General features: G+C 45.2%; 1 protein-coding gene across 5 annotated transcripts in view; it reads right to left on the minus strand.

The window, feature by feature from the left end:
* Positions 1-11,736: 11,736 nt before the first annotated feature.
* The window catches only part of si:ch211-191a24.3 (tensin-3), a 38,063-nt gene continuing 35,562 nt past the window's right edge, over positions 11,737-14,237 (minus strand). For 3 of the 5 annotated variants that reach the window (XM_046391810.1, XM_046391813.1, XM_046391814.1), the window contains 6 exons: positions 14,035-14,112; positions 13,805-13,912; positions 13,443-13,611; positions 13,252-13,320; positions 12,916-12,945; positions 11,737-12,569 (listed from right to left, as the gene is read on the minus strand). In XM_046391810.1, the coding sequence (XP_046247766.1) occupies positions 12,425-12,569; positions 12,916-12,945; positions 13,252-13,320; positions 13,443-13,611; positions 13,805-13,912; positions 14,035-14,112 (599 nt within the window). In that variant the 3' untranslated portion in view covers positions 11,737-12,424. Of the gene's footprint in view, positions 12,570-12,915; positions 12,946-13,251; positions 13,385-13,416; positions 13,612-13,804; positions 13,913-14,034; positions 14,113-14,237 lie in introns of those variants that run through there. The other 2 variants (XM_046391811.1, XM_046391812.1) reach the window with 2 other exon arrangements.

A 14,237-nucleotide genomic window follows, 5' to 3' on the forward strand; every position in this document is an offset into this window, starting at 1 on the left:
TAGATTTAAATTTACTTATTCAGACCTTTTTTTAAACTAGATGGACCACTGACAACAAGCTCTAATTTTAAAAGTCACCCTGAATGAGGTACTTGTACAACAGAGACACTGATATGATACTTTTGTACACATTTGCTTCATTTTTGACATGCTGAGAAAAACAGCATCACATTATTTCCATCTTTGTTACTGTTAGAGGATAATCATTCACATCACCGTACGATTTAGCATGTCTGGAATATGTGAACGTAGTCAGGTTTACATTTTTTCATTCCCTCCGTCACACAGAGACGTTACAGGCATCAAAGGCGTTTGACTTTGCTGTATCACGAAATGTACATTCGTCGGTGATTACTGACCGTCACCATCGAAAAGCAGAAGCCCAAACCACCAGAACAGTTTCTGTGGACTTTATGGAGTCTCTTCATAGTTCCGACACGTAGTTGTGTCCCGCTGTGTGTCTTTGATCACCAGTCATGTTGATTGCTCATCATAGCGGAGATGAAACCTTTGTGAACCACAGTGAAGACTGACGGAACGGAAAAGGAAACCAAATTTGTTTGTCAGTTCATCAGTGTGATTGAACAGCTGAGTCCACTCAATACCTGAAGGTTACTGAGCGCGTTTTCACACGTTTTAAACTTTTCACACGTGATTTTACACTGTCCACATTTTTAACTTTACGTCAACTTTGTCACACAACGTTTACTTTAAGATCGCTCGAAGGCTCCACTCCTGCGTGGAAGTCCTGCGTTTGCTCGGCCCATCGACCACCTCAGCCTCCTCTTTGTGTAGACTTTCTGCCCCCGGACTGTTTCCCGTCTGCTACATTCACGTCCAAAATGACACTGCAAAAGCTGAACGCAGGCTTTCTTCTAACAACACATGAACTGACTTAGGACACGGCATGTTGGTGACACGTATCGTCTCCGAGCAGCGAGTGGAACCATGCGGCGCTGCAGGCTTCACATGCTGGGAGCGTCTCAGCGCCTGGACTCAGTCACATTTACCCTGTTACATTTACAACGGAAACAAAAACATGGCCCTGGGACTTAACGGCGATATATAACACAGGAGTGTGTCTTACTGTGTGCGTGTGTGTGTGTGTGTGTTTGCCTTCCCTGAATGCACGTTTATAGGTGTGTGTGTGTGTGTGTGTGTGTGTGTGTGTGTGTGTGTGTGTGTGTGAAGTTTAAGGAAAAAAAGGAGAGAGTTATCTGTTATTTCTAAAAATTAGTGCAGATTCCTTACAGTGAGACGTGCACATAAACTAGGCCAGGCAATCAGAGGAGATACCAAAAATGGACTAAGAAAACAAGAGAGAAAATGAGTGGCAGAGGTAGAGATTAGCAACACGAACCAGCAGGGAAGGAGTGTATGATACACATTACCTTGTTATTAGTCCCCTGAGTTTCAAACATTAGGTTTAAAATACCATAGAAGCTAAGAGAGAATAGTTCCCTTCTTTGCACCAACAAAAGAACAGCATTGAAATGCATTGAAAACGCTGGGTTGTGAGCTCTGTGTCCTTATAAGGTACAAACTGTGCTGCGTTGAACTGTGCAGGGGTGTGGTGAGATTTATCAGCTCGTGCTTTAACTACTGGCAAAAAAAACTTTCTGCATGTGACTCGTGTCACATATTTGATGGCTGCAGACTTGACGGGATCAAAAAAAGACTTCATGACTCATGACTTTACTTGGACATGAGTCTTGTGACTGGACAGATGTCATGTACTCGCCAAGGCGACAGAAGGAAGAGAAGAAGAAGAAGATCCTGTTGTCTTGGAAACGCTAAACTCAACCGTGAGGGCACAGCGCAGCACTCGGACAGCAAACGGTTTGCCGTCAAGGAGCCCGAAATGGGCTCAGATTAAATCACAGAACCCCATTTTGTTCCCGCTCTGCTTTAAGGTGGGATGAAGCTTATGTGTGTATGATGGTGCTGTGGAAGCGTGTGAACTGATCGTTTCCACACACACACAGATCCTGGATCAGCTCCTGACACCTGAACGCACCTGTGTGGAAGTGGGTCACACCTTTGTCCTCCTCCTCCTCAGACTCAGACTCAGTCAGTCTTTCACTTCTCTGTTAACTTTCCTTTTCTTCCACTTTTCTGCACATTTTGTCCATTTTTCTTAAGTTCCTTTTTATGCCTTTTGTATTCATTCTTCTCACTCACTCCACTTCTTTTCTTTTCTATTTCTATACCTCGATTTTTTCTTCTTCTCGTTCCTTCTCTTCCACTTTCTCTTCCTTTGTTCACCTCCTCAACTCTTCTTCTCTCCTTTCCTTCATTTAATCTCTTTGTATTCCTTCATCACTTCACATTTTTGTTCGCTTCTGTTCTTCTCTTTGCCTTCTTACTTTTTCATTTTTCTTCTTCTCATTTTCCTCCATCCTTGACATGCGTTCTCTCTTTTCCTATTCCCTTTTTCTGCTTTCTTTTCCATGCACTCCTTTATTTCTTCCTCATTTCTCTACCTCTTATCTCTCTTCTCTTCCTCACTTTATTTTCTTTTACTCCAGCTTGTTTTCTTTCCATTTTCACTCCTCACTCTCTTTCTTTCTTTCTTCCAAATCTCTCATCTACTTTACATTTTATTATTTCTCCCTTGTTCACATATTTGCTCTTTCCACTCTTCTCTCCTTTCCTATTCTGATTCCTATCCCTTTCCTTCTTTTCTTTCTTTAGTCCCTTTTTTGTTTTCTTGTCTTGTCCTCCTCAACTCTTCTTCCCATTTTTGTCCCCACTCACTTTTACCTCTTGGTTTCCCCCATTTATTTTCTTCCTCACATTTTTCCACTCTTCTCTTCTCTTCTCTTCTCTTCTCTTCTCTTCTCTTCTCTTCTCTTCTCTTCTCTTCTCTTCTCTTCTCTTCTCTTCTCTTCTCTCGTTGCTGTAGTTTGATAGTTGGCTTATGAAGGACTGTAAACATGTGTTGCACAGAACAATATGTGAGCAGTTACATCTCTTTAAGATGTAAAGATACAGTCTTTCTCATCCCCTCCCTCCCCCGTCTCGCTTTCATTTCTCCCTCTCTCAGTTTAACCGTGTGTGTGTGTGTGTGTGTCTGGTCATCTCTCCGTCACTGTGGGACAGCCTCCGTCTCTGGCCTCCGTCGTTCTGCCGGGCAGAGCAGCTGAATAAGCTCATTGTCAGCCTGTGGAGAGTGCAGGTGCACCTCTTCTTCTTCACCTCCGACCCTCGGCCCTCGACCCCACAAAGCCCTTTGTGAACTCTATTTACTGGCGACTCCAATGAAACTGCAGTCCATTACCAACATCTCCTCTCTCCCTTTCTCTTCCCTACTTTCTACTCCTCTCAAGAAACCAATTAGCGACAATGCAAGTAGGTTAGACTCTCTATTCAGAGTGGGCATTGTTGAACACAATACCAGGAAGCATTGTGAGCTAACAATTAGTGGCAATGGGGCAGTGTAGAGTGTCACTGACATTGTTGGGAGCTGCACAAGGCTGGGTTTGTTCCCAAAGAGGGACTTAGACAGGGGTGGAGGACGAGAGCGGAGGGGTTCCCAGGTGCTGAATTAGCCCAAACTCGGCCCATGTGTCCCAGTCGCACTAGATGCTTATCAGGGGCAGAGCTCAGGGTGCAGGAATGCGTCCCCAAGAGGGTGTGTTGCTTCCTCTGGGTGTAGCTGTTTATGTTAGAGGTAACCCTACCTGGATGGGATTGCATGCATGCATTTGTGTTTGAATCACTGTATGCACCAAAGTGTGTGAATGTACATCAGGTTGCTTCTGTTTTTCTTTTTGCTTTGTGCAGAAATGCGGTTGATTGGGCTTTGCATGCAGGTGTGTGAGACCACTCAGAAAAGGAGGTGTTGGCTCAGGGTCTTCCCCTGACCTTCTGGCCTCAAGGTCGGAACCCCGGGTCATTAGCCCATGCTAATGCCCGCCGCAGGCTAGTCGCCACGTGAGGGGTCTACCTCCCCCAGCCCCGCTGCCGCAAACAGGTTTCACCCGGCTGGTGACTCCGTGCTAGAAGGTCACAAGCAGAAGGTCAAGGGTTCAGCCATCATTGTTATCCTGCCAACACCCCAAACACTCCCCCAACCACACCCCCGAACACACCCCTGCTGCAGCATGACATCACAGCTCACACAGTCAGGGAGTCTGGAGGAGGAGAGCCGCGTCGGCAGCGTGGGGAAGGAGCTGCTGACAGCTGACACTGTCCGGGCTCGGCCTGAATACTCGCCTCTGTTCAGTAATGAGAAAGTAAGACGACCGTGAGATTTCATCAGTCCTGCCTGACACAAATAGATGTTCCAGGTACAAACGAGAAGGAAGATTCTCAGTAGAGGTCAGAGAGTGATGAGCTCCAGTCCAGCGGCCTCGTATGCGACTCTGTGAGACAAATTAGTCATTTTAGACGTACATCTGGTAGTTATCATGGCAAACCTTTGTGAACACAACGTTCCAGAGCAGCTGATGGCAGAATTAAGGACACACTCGCGCCTGTAGTTTGTTTTCTTTGATGTGAATCACGCCAGGGGCTCGTTTCACAAGGCAGGAGTATTAAGTTAACTGGATAAATGAGCTGAGCGAGTCCCAGAGGAGCTGTTTTTCCTTCAGAAGACTTTATTTAAAACCTGAGGGGGCTTCGTAACTTATCTCGATAATTTAATAACACTAAATCCAGTCATCCTAAATTTACAACACGTCCTCATGCCTAAACTACTGAACAGGCCGACTGCCAAAGACTCCCAAAGCAACATACATACATACATCAGCGTTGTAGAGTGACCAGTGACGGGACGTGTTGGACTCGTTTGAAACAGGTTGCTGGCATCAAATTCAGAATCAGCATGTGTTTATAAAAATCAATTAAGCTGATGAGGTCCAACATTAAACATGTTACTTTTGTACTGTAAAGTGTGAGCAAATGATCACATCCTGTTTTATCCTTGGTTAGGTTTATGAAAAGATCCTGGACTGGGTTGAAATAAGTATGTTAATTATGTAAAAAATGTTATGTACATGGTGTAAGTTAACTAACTGAAAATAATTCACTCCTGACTTTTGGTTTAGTGCAACAAAAATCTCCTTGGAGAAAGTCCGCTTCCCTCTGCGAACTTTGCGGCTTAATTATTGTGGCCACTAGGGGTCGCTGCCTCACAGTAACCGCAAATATTGATCATACTAAGCTGCTTGCACAGACAGCCTTTATGCCGTTTTTTGTGACTGTAAATGCAGTAATGATAGATTTGGGATATAAGCCTCAGTTTTCACCGCTTCATGTAACCCAATCACCTGGGTTTCCGTGACACGGCGTCCTGTAACACTGGAAGACTTGTTGGATTTAAGGGGGGGAATCTAAACAGATTATGCTGCACTTATCTGTGTCACATCAGGAAGAGCCTAATGAACATGAGCATCAGCTGAGCGGCATGAGGGACATGTTATCCCGGGTTAGAGGACTTACGAGGTAAATTAAAACAGTATTTAGAGTTCAAAATGGTGCAGCATAACCAAAAACATTTTGCAGCAGCAGCAGCACAATAGTTTGTATCTCAGCTTCAGAAGCAAGCTTTGGGCCTTGCAGACGGGACGCCGTCGGCCTGATGTTGTGTAGTCCGGTCGCAGCATCATAGAAAGAACATGAGGTGCACTCGCTTATTAATGTTCCTCAGTCGCATCAGGAAAGCGGTACAGGAACATTAAAACCAGCACCAACAGACTCAGGGACAGCTTCTTCCCCAGAGCTGTTAAAGCAATAACCCCCCTACAGTGAAACACTCATACACATAGTCTGGCACTAGTGCACTTTGTTTTATCTACCTCACTCTGTATTCTGCATTTTGTACTTTGAATTTTATATTTTTATATTTTCTTCTAAGGTGTGCAATTTTTTATTTTCCTATTTATAAGTGTGTTTTGAAGCTGAGAATCTGCACAAAATTTCGTTATGCTTGCATAATGACAATAAAGACTCTTGAATCAGACAGTGGAGGCTGCTGGGGTCCCCCTCATGTCCTCCCACCCCTCATTACTCTGGTCAGCCCCTGGTTAAAGGCAAAGAGAGATGTGAGAAAGCAAGTTCAGACACTGCAGACTCTCCACATTGGAGTCCATCATGCAGCCATCATAAACGACCCAGTTCTGCTCCTGGCTGCCCGTTATCATTTTACCTCTTGCTCTTTCCCTTAACTCAGAGTTTGTTTATTCCAAGCTGATTTCCTTTCTTCAAATAATGAGTTCATTGATTTTATTTACTGAACTGACTCCGAGTCCCGCTGTGCCCTCACCCCCTTTGTGGGCTCTGCTTTCTTTCTTTGACAGCAGAGAGAAAGAAATCTGGGTCATGGCATCCCAAAACTCACGAGGTAGAAATGCTGAGTGAGAATACTGACGGGGCAAAAAGGAAAAGAGAGATGGATGCAGAGGGCCAAACGGGACAGACGGCATGTGTCTCTCTCCACGGGGGAGACACGTCGACTCACTACTTTGTTCCCACATTCTGTAAAGTTTTTAAGTGCACACAAGAAGCCAAATAAAAGACAGGAAATAAAAGAGAAAAGGAGAAAGAATGAGGCTGAAACTGAAGATGGAAAAAAACATAGCTGAAACGTGAACCAAGAGGTACGTCGAGTCTAATAAAACGCTGTGGAGAGAGGCAGGAAACAGCACAAAGAGACACACAAAAACACCATCCCACTGACCTTCCCCTCGCAAAACAAAGCTCACACAGCGGGGGAAATTGTCCAACATTCAGGGAAAATTACAGTTCATTGCAAAACTCGTATCTTTGGCCATCGTCGTGATAACGTTACACTCTCCCATGTAACCGAGGTGTGTGGTTTTCGCTACAACAAAGAAAAGCAACAAGCGTTTAGAAGGTCAGACAAGCTGTAAACATGCCAGGGGATTACCTGACGTGAGTCGAGTGCACCTGAGATGTTGGCCAGTCCCTTCATGCAAGGTGTGTGTGACAGGTCAAAGATGAGCCATCCACAGGATCAGTCCGGGTCATCATTTCACAGTTCGTCTTTTTTTCCCTTTCAAATAAGTTCGACTAACCCGACAGCTTGAAACCTCGACTGTGCTCGTGTTTCTTCTTTCCTCATCTTTGTTTTCCACGATGTCCTCACGTCCCCTCAGATTTGAACCCTCAAAAGCTCCTTTATTGATATTTTTGGCCACGTGTGGGCAGTGGAACAAGCAGAAAACTGAGTGAATATGCAGTTTATTTGCTGAATGTGTCAAACAGCTCACACATCCAGCACTGATTTGCTGTTGGGCGTCCCTCCCGACATTCACTCTCATGTTTTTGGTCTACCTCCTACGCAATACGATATACCACAAAAAAATGTTATCCTTGTATAACATAAATCAACATTGTAAGTGTGACACATCACCTGAACCTTTAGCATAAACAGGAACGATGTTTGCCACACAGCCTGAACCTGAAATGCTCCATAGAGCCGAGTTGAGTGTAACTGTGTGGGTTCAGACACCACCTTCACATCATACATGGACATTTGATCCATTGTTGATATGAAAGCGCTGATTCGAGCAGCTTTAAGGAGACAGAAGACAGACAGTGTGTTATAGACACGTCTGCTGAACGCACACTGAATCAGCAACAGTGAGTCATTTCCATCTAATTAGTGATGCAATGTCATGAGAGCCAGCGTGCGAGCATACACACACACACACACACACACACACACACAGTCCCTCCCTCATTAGGTGTATTGTGGGGATGCTGATGTAATGCAAGTTAATCTGTTGGCCTCTGGTTGGCTCGGCGGCCCAGTGGGAGCTCTTTGTGCAGGACATTAGCACAGCTCCGCCCCCTGGAGACAGGTTCATTAAGACTGACGCTGATACCCAAGGACCCATTCCTTTTGTGAGTGTGAGTGTGTGTGTGTGTGTGTGATTCAGTCAGTTATACCAGAGACAATGCAATGAAGAGGCATAAAGGCACTGCTTTCTCAGCATGTGCCTGAGAGCACGTAGGCCAGAAATCTTTATTGGTTTCCGTGTGTGTGTGTGTGTGTGTGTGTGTGCAAAAGTGTGCCACACTCTGTGCCTTGATGTATTAGAACCATATTTCTGCGGTGCGTTCATGTTTCGCTGTTGTTTGAAGTGTCAGATGGTCCAACAAGAAATCTAAGACAAGTTGTTCCTCTGTCATGTTGCATAACACTGATTCCCCAGCTGTGCAAGTGTGTGTGTGTGTGTGCATGTGTGTGACGGGAAGGTGAGGGGTTAGTTACCAACAGGAGTCAGTCGTATGTCAGTTCAGAAACTGTCGACTCACCACAGAGAAATGTCTTTTTCAGATAGAGAAAATCTGTCACATTTGATCCAGGCCAGATTTACAGCAACACAGGCAGAAATATTCAATAAACAGACATACATATAATTTCTAGCCTGCTATCAGACTGATGCTAATCCCCTCAGTTCATTTTCAGTTTCCATCCATTAATGAGCGCAGGCCAAAACACACACAAACGTGTGACTTCACGCTGAGCAGCAGCGCATGTAAACAGACTGCAGAGCGCAGAGATGAGCTGTGATGGTGTAGCATCAAGACGTCTGTGAACGTCCAAACATGCTTACATGTTTTGGTGTCTAAATGACAAAATTGGTTCAGTAGTTTGGCTCAGCCAGCAGCCTCAAAAGGGGCTGCAGAGGCTTAATCCCTGTGGGCAACGAAGTACGTTCAGCAATAGTGCTTGTTTTTGCCACAGTCAGGCTCAAATTGTTGTTTCAAGTTTCTTAAAACGTTATGGAAAGGATCCCGACAGAGACAGACCTTTCTGTTAAAGGCTAAGATCCTTTTTGTTTAACCAGAAACAGCCGTTACGTCACTTTTCTGAAAACCACCAGAAGCCATTGACAAAAACTGTAATTTTAACTCGCAGATCGTCACAAAACATTCAAACTCGACGGGAACAAAATAAAATCACCAAAACTGTTGGTGGTCTGTTTGTTTCGCATCCCAGCGATCACCAGCTGCGGCCTGGCTGAAATAAATCCTTTCTTAACCAAGCTAGAGGTGAATATATTCTGTTTTTCTCTGACGCGCAGCCTCCACCTCACGGAAATCTTGGTTCAAATCAAACCATATTGTATTTATTGGAAATCAGCGTGAATGGGAGGGAGTTTCAGACGCATCTGCCACAGAAGGTAAAACACAAGCTGGCAGTTTGCTATATTTCTTGGAAAGCAGGAGCTCTTTGTGAGGGACATTACCCCAAACCTGTCCCTCAGGGGAAAGGTTCATTAAGACTGACGCTGATACCCAAGTACCCAAAGCTTTTGTGTGTGTGTGTGTGTGTGTGTGTGTGATTCAGTCAGTTATATCAGAGACAATGCGGTGAGGAGGCATGAAGACACTGGCTTCTCAGCATGTGCCTGAGAGCACGTAGGCCAGAAATCTTTATGCTTCTGTGTGTGTGTGCAGGTCATGAAGAGAGCACATGTGTGATTACATGAGTGTGTGATGCCTCCATACACCTGAACCAGACCATCTGTGCTGCATTCAGGTTTCACTGTTGTTGGTGGTGTCAAAAGGTCCAGCAAGAAATCTAAAACAAGTTGCTTCTCTGTCAGGTTTTTCGTCCGCCGTTACGTAGTGCAAAAGCGCACAAGTACGAAGAAATATAATGTGAAAGTACTTCAGTAAAGTACTTCAAATTAGCTACAGTGATTCATTAAATGTGTGCTCCACCTGCTCTAAAAAGTATAAACTTGAAAAGAAGCAACATCAGCATACAGCAGTCTGTGCTGTTATGTATCATCATATCACTAAAAGCTAACTACATGCTAACCATATTTGGTGCAGTAAAGCACCACATAACTAATAAAAAGAAAATCACTACGTTTGTCTGCCTGGTCGCAGTCAGCCCTGCAGGCTGCGTCCCTTCAGCCACCAAATTAAAAATAGGAGAGGGATTATTTGTGGGCCGGTGTGGTTTTAGTGTGTGCGAAGAAGTGTGTGTGTGTGTGTGTGTGTGTTCCCCTGTGCAGAGCAGCAGCAGCAGCAGCAGCACACTTAGCATGGGCTTTAAATAGCTAACTCAAATAAAGTGAGAGGAGGCCGGGGATCAGAGGCTGAGAGGGACTCTGTGAGGGAGGCATTCCCGAACGGAAGCCGGCCTTTGGATTTCCAAACAGCATTCGAAGCGAGCAATGCCAGGAATGTGATGTCGTCCAGCGGCAGCCGCTGCTGTGAAAAACCACCGGGCCACCAGGTGCTGGTGGGCCGCCTGACAGGAAACGCGGCAGGAAGTGCAAGCAGAGGTCCAGCGGGGGGACAAAATGGCGGCAGGTGACTCAGCCGGACTGACTCCCTCTCAGGCCTTTCTGTGCTGAAGCAGAGCTTCTATCGACCCCAAAAGTCTGTCTGAAAAGGGAAGACGACTCCCCCTCCAAAAGAAGCTTCTTTCTATCCGCTCTTCTCTTCGGCACTTTGCCTCCTTTTTTACACACTGTGTTAAATTTCTATTCTTTCTCATCCTTTTTACCTTTTGACGGCCTTCTTTGTGTGCAGGCTGTGGGAAAGTTTCCCGTAATGGTGAGGTCATCCAGCACCAACAACACCCCCCCACCCCTCCATCACCCCCACCCCCCACACAAACACACACACACGCACACACACACACACATCCAACCCACCCTTCATGCTGTCCCTCTTTCTCCAAGCCAGGCGGGACTGGAGGACTGCGATGTGTCCCCCTCGTCTCTGCTTCACTTCCACTTCCTCAGCTCCCTCCACAGAGACCAGGAACCTGAATGGAGCCTCATTCAACACTGGTATCTGCTGATCTGGTCTCTAAAAGTCCCAACCAACACACAGAGGCTGGAGGCAGACACATCAGAAGACCTACGGGACACCTGGAGTCCTGTCACTCATTTAAACCACTTTTGTCTGTCATTGTGTGCTCATGCTCTCTGTCTCAAACACACACACACACACACACACACTTTGACACTACCAAGTTTATTCAAGAAGGTGGTTCCTCCTGCTTGTGTGGACCTGCTCAGATCAAAGTGTAAAACTAGTGAACTGTTCAAGTGAGAAGGAAGAGGAAAGTCGCAAATGAAACTGATTTTCCATCCAGAGACTTCATATTCGTGAACTATCTGAGAGCTCAACTCCACCAGGCACTGAGTGGCATTCGGTGGCTGATTACTGCCATCTATTGGCAAAACTGTAAACCGCAACTTTAGATTTTAAAGGGTCAGTTCACTACAAATCATAAAACAACTATTCTCTAACCTTGAGGGCAGCTTATGCGTCATGTGGTTTGGCGACTTCTGTCTCAGACATGTCTGCCTCCACTTCAACACAATGAACTGGATTAATCCGCTGCTGAAAATAGTCCCTAACGAATTCAGCAAGAGAAGTAGGAAAATGTGTTTTTCCCATGTGACTCAGGGATTTTCCTCAGAGTTGCTGTGTGATCACCAAGATAACTTCAATGACTCGGGGAAGCTGTGAAAGGAAAACACACTGAGGTGGACTAAAATGTTGACATGTTATCACAGTGGGTGTATTTGATCTCTTGTTAGAGGAAATCAGAATCACGTTTTCATGGCACAGTGACTGTACATAAATCTGTATCACCGTGTTACTGTAAAAGGAACATATTAACATCTGTTTTAGTAATACAACAAGTATAGATGGCCAGTGGTATCTTACTACTATGTAAAATACTACGTCATATTCTTCCTACAACAATATGTGACGTTCGTATACACGTTAAGGTACACTGAGTTTAATCCTAATGTACAGTAGTTGTTAATATACAAAAATATATGACAAGTATATTTAGGAAAAAGAAGGATGTTCAGACATCTGTAAAAAGGGATAAATAAAATAAACACAACACAATAAATCCATCTGAAGTACAAGGCGACCACGTTGCTGACTTTGCTTTAACGTCTAAAAACGGTCCTGCGGTTTGCGCAGAGGAAAACCCGATTTACACATTTATAACAACAAAAGAAAATGTTTCAGGGTTTTAGTCATTTTTTTAAAATATGTGCAGAATATCTGGTATGTTCTCCAAGTTGAATCAGAAGTTAAATGTCAAAGTGTGATATGTAGAGTAAGTCTGACATGTGACCAGATTCAGTTTCCTTACTAGATCGTCTGAAGGGAAAGTGACTCCGATTTTATACAAAGTTTATCCAAATGTCCAAGGACGCATCTGAGAGGAGTAAGAGGCTCCCGATGACGACTTTAAGTTGAAAAAGTCATGAAAGTCATGGCTCCCCCTGGTGGCAGCCTCCTGCAGTGCACTCAGTACAAAATAAACCAGTTTATCCTTGCAGGATGGACTGATGGGACCAGGACCTGCAGGTTTTTGGCTCTTGGGAGGAAAAGTTGCTGTCGGAGTTCGATCTCCAGTCTGTGTTCTTCTTCCCTCTGCAGCGAGTCTCTCTCCTCACTTCTTATTATGTGACCCAATCATGACCTTGGAGACAAAGTTGACGATGGCGCTGGCCGGCTGCTCGGGGTCATGTTCAGCAAACAGATGGCACATATTTTCAGTCTCACTCTGAGATTTTCTGGCTACAAATCCAAAGATCCTGGTAGAGACGGGACAGACAGACAGGAAACATTTTCACAGCAGCAGGGAGACTTTCCACCTACTTTCACTACATTTAACTCCAATCTCTTCACGCGGCCTGCAGCTTCCAAGTGTTGTGGACTGAGAAACTTCACTTTCCATCTGCGTGGGTGTGAGGACATACGAGACCTGCTTATTTTTCCAGTTATTTAATGATGCTGCTTATTGCTTCTGTTGCTTCTGACTTCCTAAATGACCAGCAGTGTGAAAAGAGATGCAGTTCATTCATACAAACAAATACATGTGATAAAAAACGTCAGCAGGGTGGAGCAATGAAAGACATGCAGTCAATAAGAGAAACTTACTTTGCAGTGGACCCGCTGTCTCTTGTCCATCTGTTTGGGACAGAATGACAAAGTTATCGCACTGTGATTGGCCATCAGATCGATTGATTGTTTATGGCGACATTAAATATAAATGTTGACATCGTCATGTTGACAACATTTTCTGGTGATTGTGTTGACTGGAAGCAGACAGTAATAACACAGTAGCCCAATTTTATGTCACTTTGTTGTTTGTTCTAATCTAATATCAGACTCCACACTGTCACATGAACCACACTGTGTTTTCTCATATTTTTCCAGCGGTTTCTATGAGAACATAAAGAACCACATTCGTGTCACTGACGTCTGGGTACTCACTTCCTGCCCTGCGGGTCCAGAGAGCAGAAGATGACCGTGTTCACTGCGTAATGTCTCCTGAAGAACAACCTGCAGGACGACAGTCTGCGTGTGAGCATGTGGATTCCTGTGAGAGCACGTCCGTGTGTGTGTGCGTGTGTGTGTGTGTGTGTGCGTGTGTGTGTGTGGACTGAACACGTATGAACGCTCACTTCCTCTGGTTGTCAGTCAACGTGATCCCCTGAGCCGACACTTTGAAGTGGACGACGGTGGACGCCGGTGGCGGGTCCATGGAGAGCGTCAGCGTGGTCGCCTTCTGAACCGCCTGATGTCCCGTCAGTGACTCCAGCGCCACAGAGCCGAGGTACCACACGTTACACGCTGCACAGTGACACAAACGCACACAAAATAAAGGAAAAGTTCACCAAAAAAGACACACTGTAGTGGTTTCGTAGTGGTTAAGACCTTCCCTGAAGTCTCATTGGATGCAGCGTGTGTGTAGATAATAAATGACTGCACTGTGCACACACAAGTCAAACAGACACACAGATTTGTGTATGTGTGTGTGTCGTACCTGCGCCCTGTTTGAGGAGTTCAGCCGCTGAGTTTGTCGACGTCTGCGCAGACGAGTCATTCAGCTCCTCCAACGGGTCTGCAGAAACACAGCGAGATCTGAGAGCGACTGACCAAGAAACACACAAAGTGAATCTGTGCACGGTTCACACGCGTGCAAGCAATGCGTCTGTAGCACACACACACACACACACACACACACACACACACACACACACACACACAGTTTACCTCTGTCAGGCAGGATGAGTTTACAGGGCAAAGCCAGAGGGGTGATGGAGTGTTGACAAACCAGAGCTGTGAGACTTCCTAACAGGAAAACAAAAATACATTTGTGGTGAATAAAGTGCTGCCCAGGCTGAGTGACTAACAGGCTGACTGTCAGCGATCGTGTGAAGATAAACTGAGCGAGCTGCACCTCGTTGTACTGAACA

This window comes from Scatophagus argus, chromosome 6 (assembly GCF_020382885.2).
Source record: "Scatophagus argus isolate fScaArg1 chromosome 6, fScaArg1.pri, whole genome shotgun sequence".
In the NCBI taxonomy this organism is placed as follows: Eukaryota; Metazoa; Chordata; class Actinopteri; family Scatophagidae; genus Scatophagus; species Scatophagus argus.